At 43.0% G+C, this 20,743-nt stretch overlaps 1 protein-coding gene across 1 annotated transcript; it reads right to left on the bottom strand.

Annotated features, from left to right (window-relative positions):
* Positions 1-3,885: 3,885 nt before the first annotated feature.
* On the bottom strand, positions 3,886-4,659 carry LOC133832312 (uncharacterized). The gene has a single exon (XM_062262675.1). The coding sequence runs from the start codon at positions 4,657-4,659 to the stop codon at positions 3,886-3,888; it is 774 nt and encodes a 257-aa protein (XP_062118659.1).
* Positions 4,660-20,743: the final 16,084 nt, after the last annotated feature.

Below are 20,743 nucleotides of genomic sequence, written 5' to 3'. Positions count from 1 at the left end.
CTTTGGATTTCTTTCCACAGCCCGCCCCCAACAAGGATTCCAGTTCTCATAGCCATGAGTCTGGAACTTTCGTCTGCATCCCTAGCACGGGCCGCAACGTTGGCAAACCTACTCAGGTAAGTTTTTAAAGACTCCCCGGGCTGTTGCTTCATGTTCGCCAGGGTATCCGCTTTGACGCGGACCGCTTGGGAGGCTCGGAACGCCCTCTTGAAGTCAGTAGAGAAATTCTTCCACGAGCTGATCGACTGCTTCTTGCACTGCTTGAACCATTGCCTAGCTAGCCCGATCAGAGTCGAAGGGAATATCAGGCACCTTAGCTCGGGTTCGATATTATGGGCCATCATCAGGGTCTTGAACATCCTCAAGTGATCTGACGGGTCTCCGTCTCCATTGAATTTTGAGAGATGCGGCATCCTGAAACCCAGCGGGTATGCCGTTGCTGCGATGTTTGGGGCAAAAAGCTCAAGCTCGTCTCCCGAGTTGTATTCGTCCTTTCCCTTCTCTGACAAGAGCCTCTTCATTAGTTCCTCCATTGGAGCTAGCCTTTTGAGGGTTTGGTCTTTTATACCTGGGTTGTTCTGGGGTTGTTCAACAATCCCAGTCCCGTTGTTCGCGTTAGGCGGGTTATTGTCCCTCCAAGCATGAGCATGGTTTTGTGGGACATTCCCATTGTCGTGTGTTTCGGAAGGACCATCCTCTCGGCGAGCATGGCTTTTGTTTCTAGACGGCGCTCCCCTTTGCGAGTTGAGGCGATCTCGAAGGTCGGTCCTCGAGGCGACATGAGGACTTTGTGCCGAACTTAGATGATTTTGCAGGTTTCCACCAGATCTGCCACTTCGGTAGCTTTCAGTCCAATAGCTCCCATTGGAAAAACTCAGAGTCGGCTGCTAGGGGAGAGGAACCGGGACATTTCTGCGTGCTCGCGGGCGACAAACAGGAATGGCGGGAGGAGGATTCCTCCTACTGTTCCCGTATGAAGGAATATCTCGAGCAGGACGAGGAGGATATGGATATCTTATCGGCGAAGGGGGATGCCTAACTGGTGAAGCGATCCTAGTCCCATCTGGCCGGATAAAACTAGCTCGCGGTCGCTCTATCCCACCACCTCCAACTTCCTGCGCCCGACGATCTGACCGCGGCACGAGAGGGCTGTCCGGAGCAGGTTACTTGCGAGAGCTTTCCCCGGACCCCCTCTGCGAGTTGCCACGAGCTCTCCTAGGTGCGTTCTATGGTGGAGCTGAACTTGGAGTTGAATTTTTGACTCACCAGCTGACTTGCTGATGGGCTCTGGGAAACTCGTCAAACATAGTTTCCTGGTTATGGTGCGACATGGGCGCAGATCTCGGGGTTGAGGTTCTAACCGACCGACTGGGTCTGGGCCGACTATCCCTGCAGGACTTGTGAGTCCTGCTTTGCCTCTTTCCGATATTAACGTCCATTGCAAGAGGGGGTAGCCGGGCCAAGACTTCCTCAATTTTCTTATTTGCTTTGGCTAGATGACTCCTCAACTGCATGTTCTTCATTTCTATCGCCGTCAGGTAACCTGGGTTCGGATTTGGAGGTAGGGGCGCTGAACTCCCAATGTCGTCATGGCCCATCGACCGCTTTCCCGATCGCTGCTGGACCTCTGGGTCTGGTTCGTTGGATATGGCAGCATGGTGAGCCTCCTGCCCACCATGCTGATCTGCCTCATTACCATGCCTCGAACGAGTAACTACCATGATCAAGTTTTTGTGATAGCACTAATCTAAAAACCTCTCAATGAAAGCACCAAACTGTCAACGCGATTTTTCGCCAACAGTAAATTATATGAATAAATAGGATGGATTAGTACTGAATGATAAACCGTAATATGAAAAATGATAATAATCGAGAATGTGGAGACTAATTGCAAAGAAAGATGGTCACTCCTTCTATAGGTGGTTCGGAGGTTAAAATCCCCCTAGTCCACCAGCCAATATTATTGATCTATCCTTACTATTTCTTATAGAGTATTTGCATTACAAGAAGAATCCAACCCTTTGCACTATCCAGGGTTTTTGTATTTATAGGAGATTGACCTCTGAGTAGGTATTGGGATCATCCCGTGATCTCTTCATGTCATTTATGTGACACTGATGATTAATTCCTAAACCTTATTGTGAAGTGTGGTCCAATCAGTAGGTAAAGATGGGTAATGGGCCGCATGGTCCAAATCAAGTGTGGGATGCCTGATCACACACGTTTATATTGCGTATCCGAGAATTCGAGAATAGAACAGACACGTGATGTCTGGTATACACACGTTTATATTGCGTGGCTAACTTTATAAAGATCCAGTGGTACGTCAGGCTTCTAATGTACCACGAGCTTACTATGGTGCTAGCTCGCACCTGCTATACTATGTCAACACAATGGCTCCGAATACTGAGCAGCTAAACCATCCATCAGCTCGAGCTATTTGTTTAGGGGACCTTACCAAACAGCTTCAGATGAACGGTGGACACGTGGCAGGTCGGTCAAGTCCCTTTTCTAGCTCCACAAAGTACGTGTGGAAATTCAGGGCGTACAGGCACCTATACGAGATTGGACACCCATACTGGGTAGAAAGCTTCCCTAATGAAGTCGTTATTTCGAAGCTTCTCCACTTCTTCCTTCAATGCCTTTGCCCTCTTTGGATCCAATAATCTCTTTTTCTGTTGTACGTGCTTGAAGTGTTCAGAATCGATATCGAGGGCATGGCTTATAATTGTTGGGAAGATCCCCACCATATCATCACGAGACCAGGTGAATACATCTTGGTTATTCCATTGGAACTGAATCAAGGCAGATCTTATGTTCCTAGACAACTCTTTCCCTACCTTGACAACCCTGGTCGGGTGTTCTGGGTCAAGCGGGACCTCTTCTAATTCTTCGACTAGACCCACCCCTATATTAATATCCCCAAAATGAGGGTCTATGTCTTCCCCCCCAAATTTTTTTTTTGGGTTGCATCCTATTTTAGGTGACTAAAACCTGTAGGCTGCCTTCCCTGCCTTTTTTATTGACGAATTATAACATTCTCTTCCCATCAGTGGGTTCCCTTTAAGACATCCTATACGTGCCTGGGTTGGGAATTTAACGAGCAGATGGAAGACTGAAGTGACTGCTTGAAGGTCATACAGGGCTGGTCGGCTTATCATGGCATTGTAGGGAGATGGGATGCTGATTTCCACGAACAAAACCATTACAATTTTGTTTTTAGGAGTCGTTCCCACCGCCAAAGGAAATCTTATACTTCCCGTCGAGGCCATGCCACTCCCTGTAAATTCATACAGCAACTACTCGCATGGTTCCAGATCTCTGATGCTCAAATTCATCCTGTTCAGGGTACTTTTGAACAGGATGTTGGTTGACGACCCATGGTCAATCATCGTTCAAGCTATGATCATATGTTAGCGATTTGTACTTCTACCACTAACAGGTCATTATGTGGATGATGTACGTGACTTGTGTCTTCCTCACTGAATGTGATGGGCTCACACTCGTAGTGAGGCTATTTGGGAGTACGCTCCTAGACAGCCAGCACATCTTCCTCCTGTTCGTGCCTAAGGGAATGAGCGTACCTTTCTCGGGCCTTGTCAAAATTTCTAGCTAAATGCAGCCCGCTGCAAATCATTTCTAGCCGACTAGCAACTAGTGGTGGTAGGAAAGGCTCACTGCTCTGATACTGCTGAGACTTTTGCTGAGGAGGCTGTTGAGGATGTTGGTCGGCAGTTGGCCGTACATATCTCTTCAGATGAACATTATTTTGTCCGATGAGGAATTCTATCTCCTCCATTAGGTGGTTACATTCATTGGTTTCATGACCATAGTCATTGTGAAACCGATAGAACTTGGTCATATCCCGTCTATTAACATCCTTCCTCATTGGTGGAGGTCTTCTGTATGGTACAACAACCCGTGTGGCATTAAAAACGTCCACCCAGTCTCTAACAAGATGGAGTAAGTAGTAAATTTTGGAACATATTCCCATGGTTTGGGTTGCTCGGCAGTCTTAGGCTTCTTGTTGTCATTTAGGTTACCGCTACTTCCAGCCCCATTACTACATTTGTCATTCTTAGCCCCATTCTTTCCTCCCTTCGTAGGGTTGGTGGTATTTTCAGCATCTATTTTCCCCTGCTCAGTAGCCGCTTGAGTTGGATTATCCACCTTCCGCTCGGCCTCCTCAAGCTTGATGAATTCCTCTACCCGATCAAGGAACTCCTGAGTGGTACATGCAAACTTCCTTTTCAAACTACTCCAGAACAGACTCTTTACCTTAACTCCCGAATTGATGGCTATTAATTTACCGTCATCACTAAGGGATTTCACTCTGGTGGCTTCCCGCATAAAACGTTGAATGTAATCCTTCAAAGGTTCATTATCATTCTGTTTTATGTCCACCAAGTCATTCGACTCGGAGGGAAGGGGCATTGCTGAGGAGAATTGGGAATCGAATGTGTGTACAAATCCACCCCATGATGTAATCGACCCTGGTTGTAGCTTGAAGAACCATTGTTGGGAAATTTCTGATAGGGTGGATGGGAAGATCCTACACCTGGCATCATCCCGAACTCCCTGTAAATCAGTCTGTAGTTCAAAGTTGTGAACATGAGATACTGGGTCCTCCAACCCAGTGTACATTTTCCATGTTGGCATTTTGAATTTGACAGGTATAGGCAGCTGATTAATGCGGTATGAAAATGGGGACCCTATTTGCCTCTCTATTTCAATATTTGTTAACTTGGGGGCTGTTAAGTCCCTTACCAGTTAGGTTAACAAATCTAGTTGGGCTTGGATGTTAGGGTTTGCAGTTGCCTAGGGCTGTGCTGCATTGTGGACCTCATCCATTCTCGGGTCTCGAACAGGCTCAAATGGAGCTATGTTGTTCGAATCTCAATTTTCCTTGCTGCGATTAAGAGCATTTCGAAGGTCTTCATCTCCCATGGGGCCCATTCGGTTGAAAACGGAGTTTGGCCAAGGTCTGCCCCCTACATTCTGGATGTCTGCTCGGTCCAGTACTGGAGGTACTCCCTGGAACCCTCCACCTTGAGGTGGTTGGTTGTTTGGGATATCCTGCCTTTGTGGGAAAAACGGTCCTTAGGGCTGGTTACCTCTCTGATCTTGATTAATCTGTTGGCAAACTTGGCTTGCTGCCTCCACATGGTCATACCCATCAGCATAATGGGGCTTGTATGCACTACTAACCTCCGGCTCATCTTTCAACGTGTATCATAATTGTGTCTTGCATGTTTGGAAAACGGGCTTTATATTTTGCAACCTAACGAACCCGTCGCTCGAAGTAGCTAAACCTAGGACCAATAAACGTCAAAAGACCGATAATGATAATATGATGTATTTATGGCACTTGAGACTAGGTCACATTGGCTATGATAGGATTCAAAGACTTACAAAGGATGGACCTTTGAGGGAACTCACCTTAGGTAAATTACCTGTTTGGGAATCTTGTCTAGAAGGAAAACTGACCAAGCGTCCATTCTCTGCAAAGGGTGATAGGGCCAAAGAACCACTTGGACTTGTTCATTCAGATGTTTGTGGACCTTAGAATGTACAAGCCAGGGGTGGTTTTTAGTATTTCTTCACTTTCATTGACGATTACTCTAGATACTCATGTCTTTACCTAATGCATAAGAAATAAAAAACATTATCAAAGTTTCAGGAATTCCTAGCAATGGCTCAAAACCATTTAGGTAAAACGTTAAAGATCTTGCAATCTGATAGGTGTGGAGAATATTTGGATATGTAGTTCCAAGATCATTTAACTGAACTTGGGATTTTATCACAACTTACTGCCCTAGGTACTCTGCAACAAAATGGTGTAGCAGAATGCCGGAATAGAACTTTATTGGAAATGGTTAGATGCATGCTTAGTTACTCAAATCTACCAACTTCATTATGGAGACATGCAATTGAAACCGTGAACGACATTCTCAATGTCATGCTATCTAAATCAATCCCCAAAACACCTTTAGAACGCTGGAATGGTCGTGAACCTAGTTTACGCCATTGTAGAATCTGGGGGTGTCCCACCCACGTCCTGAGGAAAAAGGAACGAAAGCTAGAACCGCGAACTGAAGTTTGCATGTTTGTTGGCTATCCTAAAGGTACTCGGGGTGGACTTTTCTATAGTCATTCATAAAAGAAAGTGTTTACTTCTACGAATGCTACTTTTATGGAAAATGACTATGTCCAAAACTTCAAACCTCGCAGCAAAGTAGTTTTAGAGGAGATGGTTAAAGAATTGACTCCAACCAATGTTCCATCGTCATTAATGCAAGTTGATGATGAAATTTACACTCTTCATGTCCAATCGACGCAAGTCGATTTAAATGAAGAAAGTACCACTATTCCTGAGCAAACAGTCACAGAGACTCGTCGTAGTGGGAGGGTTTCTAGGAACCCAGTTCGCTATGGTTTGGATGGTGAAACCAATATGGTTGTTGGTGACACTAGTGATGATGATCTGTTGTCTTTCAAATGGGCAATGGCTAGCCCTGAAAATGAACTATGTCTCGAAGCCATGAAACAGGAAATGGAGTCCATGTACTCAAATTCCATCTGGGATCTTGTGGAAGCACCTAGTGACTTAAGGGAAATTGGGTGCAAGTGGATCTACAAGAAGAAATGAGTTGTTGATGGAAATATCGAGACTTATAAAGGTCGATTAGTGGCAAAGGGTTATACCCAAAGAGAAGGCGTGGACTATAAGGAAACTTTTAGTCCGGTAGCCACGCTCAAGTCCATTCGCATCCTCCTATCCATAGCAGCCGCTCTTGACTATGAGATATGGAAAATGGACGTCAAGACAACTTTTCTTAATGGAAAGCTTGACGAAGTCATTTATATGGATCAACCAGAAGGATTTAAAGTAGCTGGACAAGAAGGAAAATTTTGCAAGTTTAATAGGTCCATCTATGGACTTAAGCAAGCTTCTCGTTCCTGGAATCTTAGGTTTGATGAAATAATCAAAACCTATGGCGTTGAAAAAAATATTGATGAGCCCTGTGTTTACCAACTGAAGGAAAATCAAATAGTGGTATTCCTAGTTCTTCATGTGGATGATTTCTTACTCATTGGAAACAATGTTAAGAATTATCATATGTGAAGAATTGGCTGAGCACTCAATTCCAGATGAAGGATTTGGGTGAAGCAAGTTATGTTCTAGGTATCCAGATCATTAGGGATATAAAGAATAGACTCTTAGCTCAATCTCAAGCAGCTTACATAGATAAAGTGCTTGAACGTTTCTCAATGACAAAGTCCAAGAAAGGGCGTCTATCGTCTCGCCATGGAATCCATCTTTCAAAGAAGCAGTCTCCCCAGACTCCTGAAGAGGAAGATGAAATGAGAAAATTTGGAATTCTGATGTATGCTATGTTGTGTACTAGACCAGATATCTGCAATGCAGTGGGAGTAGTGAGCAGGTATCAGTCAAACATTGGATAGCAGTTAAGCATATCCTGAAGTATTTTAGACAGACTAGGGATTATATGTTAGTCTACAAGGGTGGTGTTCTAAACCCTGTAGGCTACACCGATTTAGATTTTCAGAGTGATGTCGATGATAGAAAGTCTACTTCTAGAATGGTGTTTACTCTTGGGGGTGGAGCTGTGATTTGGAGAAGCGTAAAGCAGTCTGCAATCTCAGATTCCACCATGGAGGCTGAGTACATAGAGCGTTAGAAGCAGCTAAGGAAATAGTCTTGCTAAAGAAGTTCTATTTTGATCTTGGTGTTATTCCAGAAATGGATAAACCGCTTGTGTTGTTTTGTGATAATATAGGAGAGATAGCCAACTCGAAAGAACCTCGAAGTCACAAGAGGAGTAAGCATATAGAAAGGAAGTATCACATTATTCGAGAATATGTGGCCAGGGGATATGTGAAGATTATGAAGATTGCAACTGAAGACAATCTTGCGGATCCATTTACAAAGACATTACCAGAAGCTACATTTGATAAGCATATCAAGGGAATCAGATTAGTAGAATTAAGGAATTAGTTTCAATTTGTGCAAGTGGGAGTTTGTTGGGGTTTTATGCCCTAATTAAAACTCAAATTCTTTGTAATCTCATTTTATTATCAATAAACAAATAGAGATCATTTTTTGACTTGGTCAATCACTTTGTTCACATGTTTTATTTTCATGATTATTTGTTTAATATAAACTTCTATTAAATCCTGAGCATTTAACTAATCGTATTTATAGTGACATAATCACAGTGGAATATAAATATGATTATATGTTCAAAATAAGTTAGTCTAAAGATTAGTCAGTGCATAGGATTTACACTGACTTGCCAATCTACGATATGATCTACTTACACAATGTGGTTTTATGTTCTTTCTAGAACATTAGCAAAGTAGATAAGATCAGATGTATTTGTTACATTGGACATGACCGATATTGACATTTGATAAGATAAGTAAACATACTGTTATTATCTGTTCTAGTCATATCATATAGTTGACCAAAGGTTAATTCAATCTCAATTCTGAGTGGTTAGTATTCTAATTGATTGTATCATTTGAGTTCTTTGACTTGTTCGTTACCAGCTTACCCTACGGACTAGCCCATACTTACATCTTGGGAACTCAGTAGTATAATTGAGTGGGAGTGTTAATCATAGATATGAACATCTATAGCTTCTGATGAAAAAGTGAACGACGGTTTCCTTTTAGTTTGGTTCAAGGTGTTAAATGATAGAGATCTCATTTTAGTAATTAAATTAGTTTACTGAAATATCATTTACAAGGAACTAAGTGTTTTAAGGATAAAATACAATGAGGGGTAAAACGGTATTTTAGTCTCATCTCATTGTAGACCGTCTATAGATGATTGAGTGACAATTATGGTTGTAACAATGGATAATTAATAGTGTATCTATATTTGTTATAGAGCGTTCTATGAATTCAAGAGTGCAATTCCGAGTCTATAGTAGAGTCACGAGGAATTAATAAGTTAGTAAATTTATTTGTTAGATTTATGATAACTTCTTGGGGCTTGATTTCATAGGCCCATGGTCCCCATTGTACCTTGGATAAATTCATCTAGATAGTCTCAATTAATTGATTTAATTATCAATTAGAATTATCAAAGTTGACCATGTCAATTTTGGATAGTTTCATAGAGTTATGTAATTTTGAGAAGAAAAGATAAATTAGGGCAGATTCATTAATTAAAATAAATTGGTATCTAAATTAATAAATAATTTTAAATCAAGGTTAAAATTATAAATAATTAATTTTATAAATGATTTAAATAATTAAATCAATAGAAAATAATACAAGCCTTGATTTTAAGTCCAATGGGCTTATAATCAAATGGGAAATTTCACGGGCCTAAAGCCCATGATAATTTCGACCTAGGGCTTCAAATTGGCTATTATTTTATTGATTTTTTAATAAAATTAAATGGCCTAGTTGAGTCTATAAAATGAGTGCTTAGAGAGAAGTCAATATAGACGACAGATAAGTTTAATCACTGGTTTTCTGATAGTTTCAGATTCTCTCTAAACACAAGTCATTTTCTAAGCCTCTTTGTTATTTTCTCTTCTTCTCTTTGTATCTATCTCATGTGTTGATAATTGCCCACTCTAGTCTAGGTGATTCTAAGGATACTTTGGAAGACTGTGAAGAAAATTGAAGATCGGTTCAGTTTCTTGATAATACTCTGCGGCAGAAAGGATACAAGGGTTAGAGAAACTGAAGGAAGGACTCATTCATTCCGCTGCGTATACTGTAAGTATTCTTATCTTTGTTTCTCTTTGAATTCAATTTTAGAAACATGTTCTAGGTTATCTCATATTATTTTTGTTTAATATTAGATCTACATGAAAATAAATAAAGATTTACATGTAACATATTTGGTGTTACAAATTCAGTCACAAATTTGTAACTTCCAAATATTGCCCATTATTGTGTAGATTTGATGTTACACAATATTGAGATGAATTTCTTAAAGTCATATGTGAAATGACTGTTAAAGATACGATTTTAACCCAAATGATGTGTTTTAGGGGTTACAAAATCAATTAGGAGTGGATTGGAACCGTTTGGAAAAACAACACAATTTTTGTGTGCTGAAATTGGTCAGTGGCCGCGGCCTGGGGAATAGAGCCCAGTGGCCGCGACCACTGATGCTCCTGGCTGCGGCCACAGGTACAAAACTGACCAACTTTTTAAAGTTTTTTCCAACCTTTTTGAACAGCTCAAAAAACCCAAATAACTCCCAAATCTCTTTTTTAATTCCATAAAAATCCAATTAATCATTGGTAACAACTATGGGGTTTGGTGGAATTTGAAATTCAAATGGTATCTCTAAACTCTATAAATAGGAGCCTATTGCTCACTTGTAAGACACAACATTTCTATCCATTAGAGCACTTGGCTAGAAACACCTTGAGGCTTGATTATTCCAGAAAGCATTTCCAAAATCTGTGAGAGATCCCTTAGTGATGGAGTTAGGGGGAAATAAGCTTTTGGACAAAGGTTTCAAACCTTGTTCAAGTTGGTGATCCCCAACACTCTTCACTTTGGTTGTGTGAGTGAGAGTTTCTTGGTTTTTATTCTTGTTCTTACCTTTTCTTCTATTGTTTTTCTTCTCATTATTCTTGTTCTATTTACTTGTATCTTTGTTTAGAGTTGTAATATTTTTATTTCTTTTGTTTCAAACACTTTTACTTTATTTGCATCCTTTTGCTTAGAGTTGTATTTCTCCATCATCTTCTTCTAATTCTTCTATTGTTTATTTGTATTTTCAGTCATAGAGTTGTAACACTTTTTTAATCAATAATTATTTATTTGTAATATTTTGTCTAGAGTTGTAATTTTCTTACCAATTTCCATTGAGGCAAATTACATTTTCCTAACATTCAAAAGCTTACCCATTGTTTGTTTCAATGGAAGGCGAGACTATCAAGATTATAAATCAAGACCTAGTAAGGTTGGATAGGTTTGATGGGTCCAATTTCACTAGATGGCAAGACAAGGTGAGATTCCTTTTGACCACTCTCAAGATCGCCTACATTCTAGAGTCCACTCTAGAACCTCTCCCAATGGAAGAGGGAGGAGGACAATCTCATTTGTAGGGGTCATATCCTCAATGCCCTTTTCAATAGTCTTTATGACCTCTACACCGAGACCAAATCAACAAAGGAGATATGGGATGCAGTTGAGACAAAATTCAAGGCGGAAGAGGAAGGTACCAAAAAGTTTTTGATATCTCAATATTTTGATTTCAAGTTTTTTGGTGATAAACCTATTCTTCCTCAAATACATGAATTGCAAATAATTGTTAACAAATTGAAAGTTTTGACGATTAAGCTTCCCGAGGCCTTTCAAGTTGGTGTTATAGTGGCTAAATTACCACCAACTTGGAAGAGCTATAGGAAAAGAATCCCTCACAAAAATGAGGATTATTCTTTGGAGGAAATCCAAAAGCATATTCAAATTGAGGAGGAATCGATATGTAGAGATAAACTTGTGGAGGGGTCTAATGGAGAGACTTCCAAAGCAAATGCGGTGTCACAACCAAAACATCCCAACAACAAAGGGAAAGGCAAGAAGGGTAACGAGACATCCTTGGGTCCAAGAACCAACCCAAACAAGTTTAAGGGCGAGAAAGGTCCTTGCTTTGTGTGTGGGAAAAAGGGTCACTATGCTAGAGAGTGTAGACATAGAAAAGACCAACAAGGACCTAAGGTAAACGCAACTCAATAGGAAAACATAGTTGCTACTCTTAGTGAGGTTGTTACACCCAGATTTCGAGACTTGAGGTTGTAACCTCGAAAGCTGGATCCGTCAGGGGTGAGTTCGAGATGGTCAAAATACATGCTCGTAACCTAGATACCAAACCTTCAAAGTAGGTGGCAACCTCGAAGTTCTTGCAAGCTTGAAAGACAGAACATCGGAGTACATCCATTGTCAGATGACCTCGGATCAAGTGGCCCGAGCTTGGCATAAGTGTGTGCTCGGGGTAAGGCGGCCTCGGTGGTACTTACCCTCTCCGAACTAATTTCGGGAAAACAAGACAATTTGTACTTCGCTCAGAGACTTAGACAGATATGGTGCTGATTACTGACCTCGAACGGCTTAATAGGTCACTTGAAGAGACACAGTCCATGCATTCAAGAGATATTATTGTTGTAACTTCCCTACAATAAAGGGATATTTATTAGTCGGTTACACGCCCCCTGGTCTTCAGGGGACGTTTCCTTGTATATAGGAGTTATAGGCTTTAAAGCCATTAAATTTATTAATATACAGAATAACTTCCCTGAATGTGTGGGATAGTATTCTGAGACTTCCTCTATAAATAGAGAAGTCATGTACCTTTGTAAAGGACTGAAATTTTGTGATCTTGAGAGAAACTCTGGAGAATTCATCCTTGAAGGATTTCCAGAAATTTCCTAAGTTCTAATAACAAAGACTCGTGGATTAGGCAGAGTTAACTACTGAACCACGTAAAAAACTCCCCTTGCTTTATCGTGTTTTTCTAGCCATAATTCTTTACTGTTTACAAACTCTACATTTTAAGTTGACGAAAAATGGCGTCAACAGTTTGGTTCTTTCATTGAGTGCCTTAAGCAGTACGATCCCCGAACAGTTATGGCCGCAAACGATCGAAACATTCCTGAAGAAAACTATCCAAGACGTCCTGGGAAGCAGCCAATGGTAAACCCAGATACTGAAGAGAGAAGCGAGTCCTCTGATTCTCGGGGACCTCTAGCACCTCCAGCCCCAAGGGATGAGGATATGTACTACAATCCTGAACGGTACGTCCCCATTGTGGAACTTGAAAACTGACAGCTGAAAAAATAATTGGCTGAAGCCAATAAGCGGAATGAGGAGTTGGCTAGGTTAGCCACAAAGGCTCAGGCGGCTCAGCCCCCACCTCCGCGTGAGAACCAAGCCCCTCCTCCGAGGGACATGCATGTTCCTCCCCGCAGGCCTCGTGGACGTCCTCGAAAAAATGCTGCCACAAGGAGGCCAGAGCAACCTCCGGCACCAGCAGAATCATCCGCTCCCTTGGGACCCCGAAGAAGTACTCGAGCTAGGGCTCTGGTTAATTCAACTGTGGAGCTATCAGCGGGAACTGAGAATAACCAAACCCCTACAGAGGGTCGAACTCAAATCCCTGGTAGTACGCAGAATGTTACCGGCCCCACACGAGCAAACTCAGGACCATCTAGGCCTCAAAATGGGTGGCAGCCGCCATCACCCATAGGATTCCCTCCATCGCCTATAAGATACCCTTCACTGCCTCACAGGAACGCTCACCTAGTTCGAGGTGATGAGGAAAGGCGCACAGGGAGGAAACAAGGACATAGAGAAGCCTTCAGGGAGCGGAGAGGCGCCCAGTCTACAAGAAGTCAAATGTCCCGGTCTCGCACTGCAGAGACGAGGCAGCATGAGAGAGACCCATCTCGAAATAATCATGTGACGAGTCTTACCAGTGACGACTCAGGAGATACTAGATCAGTCAGTATGTATGATCGAGGTCGAAAGAATACTGGGAACCACAGGAACCGCTCCGACCTGCGAGAACACTTGAATCACAATCGGGGTAATGTTAACCCATCAAACCCAGACCTAAGAGATTGCCTAAATAGGCGTAAAGATCCCTTGCGAAGGCGCGAGCCTGGAATTGTGATCAATGATAACCAATTTTAGGCAAGACCCATCGCGGACCTGGTCCAGGAAAGAATTGATCAGTTGGAAAAGGCCTTCAGACTTTTGCAAAATGAGCAAGGTCGGAGTCGGCATGAGGATTCTAACGAGGAGCTCGAACCGTTCGCTCCCCATATTTCCAACACTCCGTTTCCTCAAGGATTTCGGATCCCTCATGTCCCAACTTTTGAGGGAAAGTCCGACCCATACATCCATCTGAGTACATTCAATACCATAATGAGAGCAAGTAACGTGGGTTACGAGCTTAGATGCATGTTATTTCCAGCATCGCTTACGGGACCAGCCAAAAGCTGGTTCAAGAAATATAAAAGGCATTCAATCACTTCTTGGGATTAGCTATCAAAGGACTTCAAGAAGTAGTTCAGAGCCATGATGGGGGTTAGACCCGAGGCATCAACTCTGACTAACGTTCGACAGCAGCCAGGCGAAACATTGAAAAGTTACCTTATGAGGTTTAACTTGGAAGTTTCCCGAGCTCGAAATGTGGATGACAGCGATCATCTAATGGCTGTCTAGGCTGGAGTAATGCTAGGAAGTGCTCTCTGGGATGATATGCAGAGAAAACCGGTGAGGTCCCTAATCGAGTTTAATAAGCGAGCTCAGAGGTTTGTCAATGTAGAGGAGGCGAGGTCAACACTGAATATGACCTCTCAGCCCGTAACTACAACGATAAACGTAAACTCTACCTCAACCTCGGTGGACCCACCAGCCTCAAAGCCTACTGCGGAAAACCCTTCCAAGAGAAAGAAGAACGAAGGGAGTAACCCCGAGGCTGAAGGGGGAAAGAAGAAGAAGGGGGAAAGATATTTCTCCGTATACAAAGTGTACACCGAGCTCAACGAGTCTCGGGAGAATATATACCTGGCTAATGAAAACCAGGCCCCTTTTAGGCATCCAGGCCCCATGAGAAATCAGAAGTCCAAGAGGGACTCCAACAAATTTTGTCGATTTCACAGAGACACCGGGCACACCACTGATGAGTGCCGACAGTTGAAAGACGAGATCGAAGGATTGATCTCGAGAGGTTATTTAAGACAGTATGTCAAAAACCAGAATACTAATCAGGCGTCCACAAGCCAGAGGGTAGCTGCACCATAACCTGCACAAAACAACAACTCCCGAGCCAGGGAAGAAGATAGGCCCCCTCCAATTGATGGAGAAGACGTGATAACCATATCGGGGGGACCTCATCTCGCAGGTATGGGCAGGAATGCCCAAAAATGATATGTGAACGAGCTAAAGACTGGGGGCGGGTCTCCTTATGAACCTGAACCTAGGCTCCAAAATGCCAAAAAGTTGAGTCTCAATCGATTACCTTTACTGAGGACGATGTGTCCCTTCAGTTCCCCCACAATGATCCACTGGTCATCACTCTCCAGCTCGCGAACAAGAGAGTTCACCGAGTTCTCATTGATAATGGGAGCTCCGTGAACATCCTCTATAAGGCCACCCTAGAAAAAATGGGACTCACGCTTCGAGACCTAAAAGCGTGTGCAACAACTTTGTATGGCTTTTCAGGAGAGGGGATTGCCTGTATGGGGTCCATCGAACTCCCGTAACCTTGGGAGACTACCCGGTCTCGGTGACCAAGATGATGGAGTTCGTGGTAGTGGACTTGCCATCAGCCTAAAACATGCTGCTCGGGAGACTTGCCCTAGTAGGGCTGGGGGCAGTCTCGTCTGTAAGGCATCTGGCCATCAAGTTCCCGACTTCTAGTGGCATCGGGACGCTGAAGGGAGATCAGTTAGCCGGAAGGGAATGTTATAGCATTTCCGTAAGAGGAAAGAAATAGGCGAGCGAATAAACACTCGTCGTTATCCAGAATAAGGACGGGACGATCTTGGAGATAGACAAAGAGATCGACCCAAGAGTTGAGGAAAGAGCTGACCTAGAGCTGTTAGAAGAGCTCGAGAGTGTCAGGCTCGAAGAGTCAGATCCATCGAGAACGGTAAAGGTCGGGAAACACCTATGTGAAGAAACTAAATAGCAATTAATTTTCTTTCTAAAGAGAAACCAGGATGTCTTCGCGTGGTCACATTCGGACATGGTAAGAATAAGTCCAAATGTTGTGAGCCACGCGTTAAATATCGATAAAAGCTTCCCACCGAAGTAACAAAAGCGAAGACAGCTGGACGATGATAGAAATAAGGCACTGAAAGAGGAAGTTGACAGGTTAAAAGTAAACCGATTCATTAGGGATGCTTTTTACCCCGATTGGGTAGCTAATCTGGTACTGGTTCCGAAGCCCAATGGGACGTGGCGAACCTACATCGACTATTCAGATCTCAATAAGGCCTGTCCAAAAGACTGTTTTCCTTTACCACAGATTGGCTAGCTCGTGGATGCCACGGCAGGGCATGGACTGATGTCATTCATGGATGCCTATTTTGGATATAACTAGATTGCCATGCATGCCCCTGACTAGGAACATACGAGCTTCATAACGGACAATGGGTTATATTGTTATAACGTCCTGCCATTCGGGCTCAAAAATGCTGGGGCCACATACCAGTGGCTTGTAAACATGATGTTTTTGGAGCAAATAGGAAACAACATGGAAGTTTATGTTGACGACATGTTAGTCAAGTCCCAACTTAACGATAACCATGTTGATGACCTCGAAGAATGCTTTGCCGTGCTCCGGAAGTATAACATGATGCTTAACCCTCAGAAATGCTCCTTTGGGGTATCTTCAGGAAAATTCCTGGGTTTCATTATAAACGCTCGTGGAATAGAAGCTAACCCAGACAAGATCCAGGCCCTGATCGACATGCCCTCACCTTGGAGACACAAAGATGTCCAAAGTTTGACCGGCAGGATGGCGTCACTAAGTAGGTTTATCTCAAAATCTACAGACCGTTGTCTTCCGTTTTTTAACCTAGTGAGGGGAGGCAAGAAATTCTAATGGATGGAAGAATGCGAGTTAGCCTTCCAGGAGCTTAAAAAGCACCTCGCAAAACCCCCATCTTATCAAAACCTATTACGGGAGAAGTGCTATATTTATATCTCGCCACTACTGAACACGCCATAAGTGCCGTGCTCGTGCGAGAGGAAGAAAAGGTGCAGAGGCCCGTATATTACGTCAGGAAAAGATTACTGGGGGCAGGGTCGAGATACCCTTTGATGGAAAAGCTAGCTCTTAGCTTAATTCATTCATCTCGAAAACTTCGACCCTACTTTCAGGCGCACCCCATCCATGTATTAACTGATTAACCATTGAGACAAGTCTTGTCTAAGCCAGAAGCTTCAGGTCGAATTCTTAAATGGGCGGTTGAACTCGGGCAATTCGAGATCACCTACCACCCAAGGACGACCATCAGGGCACAGGCCTTGGCAGACTTTATAGTGGAATGTACTGGCATGACCAACGATGAAGTTATAGCCCCGTCCCACGAGCTGTGGAAACTTTACATTGATGGGTCATCTAATGAAAATGGATCGGGGGCAGGAGTCATTCTAATCACTCCCGCAGGAAGTAGATTCCATTCTGCCTTAATATTCGACTTCAGCGCATCAAATAACGAGGCCGAATACGAGGCTTTACTGGCGAGACTTCGTACAGCCAAGGAGCTCAATGCTAAAGCAATACATTGTTACAGCGACTCTCAGCTAGTAGTTAACCAAATTTTGGGAGAATACCAAGCTCGTGGCACGAAAATGGCAGCTTACTTAGAAAAGGCAAAGTCAGCGGTGGAACATTTCGAGTTTTACGCGATCGAACAGGTCCCCCGAGAACAAAAATCGAATGCAGATGCCTTAGCCCGGCTTGCTACTTCCACCGAGAATGATGAGCTAAATGTTGTGCCAATTGAACATCTCTCAACACCTAGTATTAATGAGCCAGAGCTAGAAGACGTGTGTATGATCGACTCCAAGCCTACCTGGATGACTCCAATAGTTGAATATCTCGAGACCGGCATCCTTCCAAAAGATCGGAACCAGGCTCGAAAGTGGATGTATCAAATCCCCCGTTACACCATCATGGATGGCAGGCTGTATAGAAGGGGATATTCCATGCCATTACTTCGGTGTGTGACTCCACCCGAAGCCAAGAAAATCATTGAAGAAATTCATGAAGGGTTCTGTGGAGACCATACTGGGGGGCATAGCCTGTCCAAGAAAATCATACGTCAAGGTTATTTCTGGCCTACTATCAAGTCGGACTCTTTCGAGTACGTAAAGAAGTGTGATAAGTGCCAGCGATTCGCCAAAATTCTTCGAGCTCCACCGTCCAAGCTGACCATGATGACCTCCCCATGGCCATTTGCGGTATGGGGAATCGACCTCATAGGCTCTCTCCTAATTGGCAAGGGCGGAGTGAAGTATGCTGTAGTTGCCGTAGACTACTTCACGAAGTGGACAGAAGCTGAACCGTTAGCAACAATAACCTTTAAAAAAGTCCTTGAATTTGTAGTGAAAAACATTATATGTCGATATGGGATGCCGAGGAAAATTGTATCCGACAACGGAACCCAGTTTGATAACGACTTGTTCACCAACTTTTGGGAAAAAAATGGAATAATAAAGAGTTTTTCGTCAGTAGCTCATCCCCAGGCGAATGGCCAGGTCGAAGCTGTAAACAAAACTCTCAAGAGTTCACTGAAGAAAAAGTTGGAGGAAGCAAAAGGGCGATGGCCCGAAGAATTTCCCCAAGTCCTATGGGGATATAGGACTACGGCTCGAACATCAACAGGACATACCCCGTTCTCTCTGGCGTACGGTTGCGAGGCTATGTTGCCGGTTGAGGTCAAAATTCCTACAATTCGAACCCACGCTTATGACCAAGACTCGAACCACACTCAACTCGAAGAAACCTTAGACCTGATCGAAGAAAGAAGAAATGAAGCTCAGCTAAGAAACGCTGCGTACCAACAGCGAGCTACCAGGTACTTCAACAAGAGGGTTCGAGATTGAAAATTCGGTGTGGGAGATTTGGTGCTAAGGCGTGTATTTTTGGCAACGCAAGATCCAGTAGCTGGCGTGCTCGGGCCTAATTGGGAAGGACCCTACCAGATAGAGTCAGTCATCTGACCCGGTGTCTACAAGTTAGCGAGGTTGGATGGGAGCCTAGTACCGTGAGCATGGAATGGCGAACACCTAAGACCTTACTATCAATAGTGTAGGAAGGATGTTGCCTGTAACCATGCTTGTTTACCTGTACTGTTTTGCCTACTTTTGGATTTTATCAAATAAAGATTTATTTCATCTAATATGGTTTATTTTTGCAATCTCTCTTAATCTAATAACCTATGGTCACACTCATAGGATATTAAGGGGGCATCATTGGTATATATAAATACCACCAGCTTGAAAAATAAAGTAACATATACGAAATACATACAAGTGTTTGGATATAACCAAATGCGCGAGCTAAGATAGTTTGGATATAACTGAATTATCAAAAACATACAAGTGTTTGGATATAACCAAATACGCGAGCTAAGATAAGTTGGATATAACCAAATTATCAAAAACATACAAGTGTTTGGATATAACCAAATGCGCGAGCTAAGATAATTTGGATATAACCGAATTATCAAAAAAACATACAAGTGTTTGGATGTAACCAGATGCGCAAGCTTAGATAGTTTGGACGTAACCAAATTATCAAAAGATAAAAATGTTTGGACGTAACCAAATTATCAAAAGATAAAAATGTTTGGATGTAACCAAATATGTGAACTAGATTAAAAATATAAGTATATGGATTACAAACCAAACACGACCTTAATAGGTTTGGAGCAAACCAGCTAAAACTAATCGACGATAAGTTGGAATGTCAACCCACTTCGAGTTAAGTCAAGATTAAGTCAAACTCATAACCTCGGAGAGATAACTGAGGACGAGAAAAAGTTACTAAAAAATAAGATATAACTAAATCGTTTGCATTACACACCATACAAGTACTTTCAGGTTCATGGTTACAGTAATATCCGACCTTGACAAATAACGAGATCGGAAGCAGATAATTCGAGCAAACTGTGCGTGAATGCATTGAACCTCGATCCTAAATCCAAACTATGTTTGTGCGAATAAACAAGCATACGTGATTCTTTAATATAAAATGTGCAAAATATTTCAAATCAAGAAATTTAAAGCATATATATTGTATTAGCCCTACGGGCATAAATTAAAACAATTACAAAAATAAAGGGACGCAGCCCCGAAGTGAAATTTATGAAGGAGCAGTCTCCTTGGCCTTCTCAGCACCATCAGTACTAGACTCTCCAGGACGAACAGCATGACTATCCTTTTGAGCAGTCTCCCGAGAAGCCTCTTGCACATCAAGCTGAGCTTGCCATTTGGCCACAAATCCTTCCTCGAAAGAGCCCAGGAAGCTGGTATCAATGTCAGCGTTGCTAGCCCAGATCCTGTACATGGCTTGATTGACCGCCTTGTCCTTCTTCTCTTTGTACTCGGTAAGGAGGCGAGCCTTTTCACTCTCGATTATCTCGAAAGTGGCAGCCTTCTCCTCCTTGAGCTTGGCATTAGCTTTCTCCAGCTCCGCAAGCCGAGCATTCGCCCTTTCAAGCTCTGTCTTCGAGTCCTTGAGCTCATCAGCCATTTTAAGCTGGAGATTCCTCGACTCCTGGGCCAAAGACATGCTCGAGTGCACCTCATTGGTCAGTTTATAATTAAGCTGAGCTGAGACGACAAGAGCCTGAAACACAAAGAGATTGAATTAGAACATAAGCCAAGGCACATAAGCAATTAAAAGTAAGTTGCGAAAATTACCGCGGCAGTAAGTTCAATACTCTTATCATAAAGAGTATTGCAGTCTCGAGCCTTATTCACAAACTCCTAGTGCTTAGCGTCGAATCTCGTAAGACTCTGACCCACCCGAGAGAGGATATTCGAGCCAATTACAACTCCGTGGGCCCCAGCGGCACTATCAAGCACGAACTCATCAATGTGAGGTCGGGCTGACGACAAGAGTGACTTGGAGGTTGAGGGTTTTTTCGGGGGTTGGCCGAGTGCTGGAGGAATTGTAGTCAGAGGAAGCGCGGCAGATGCGGCCGAGACGGATGAGTCG

Source organism: Humulus lupulus, chromosome 4 (assembly GCF_963169125.1).
Source record: "Humulus lupulus chromosome 4, drHumLupu1.1, whole genome shotgun sequence".
Classification (NCBI taxonomy): Eukaryota; Viridiplantae; Streptophyta; class Magnoliopsida; order Rosales; family Cannabaceae; genus Humulus; species Humulus lupulus.
This window is presented reverse-complemented; position numbering and strand designations above follow the sequence as displayed.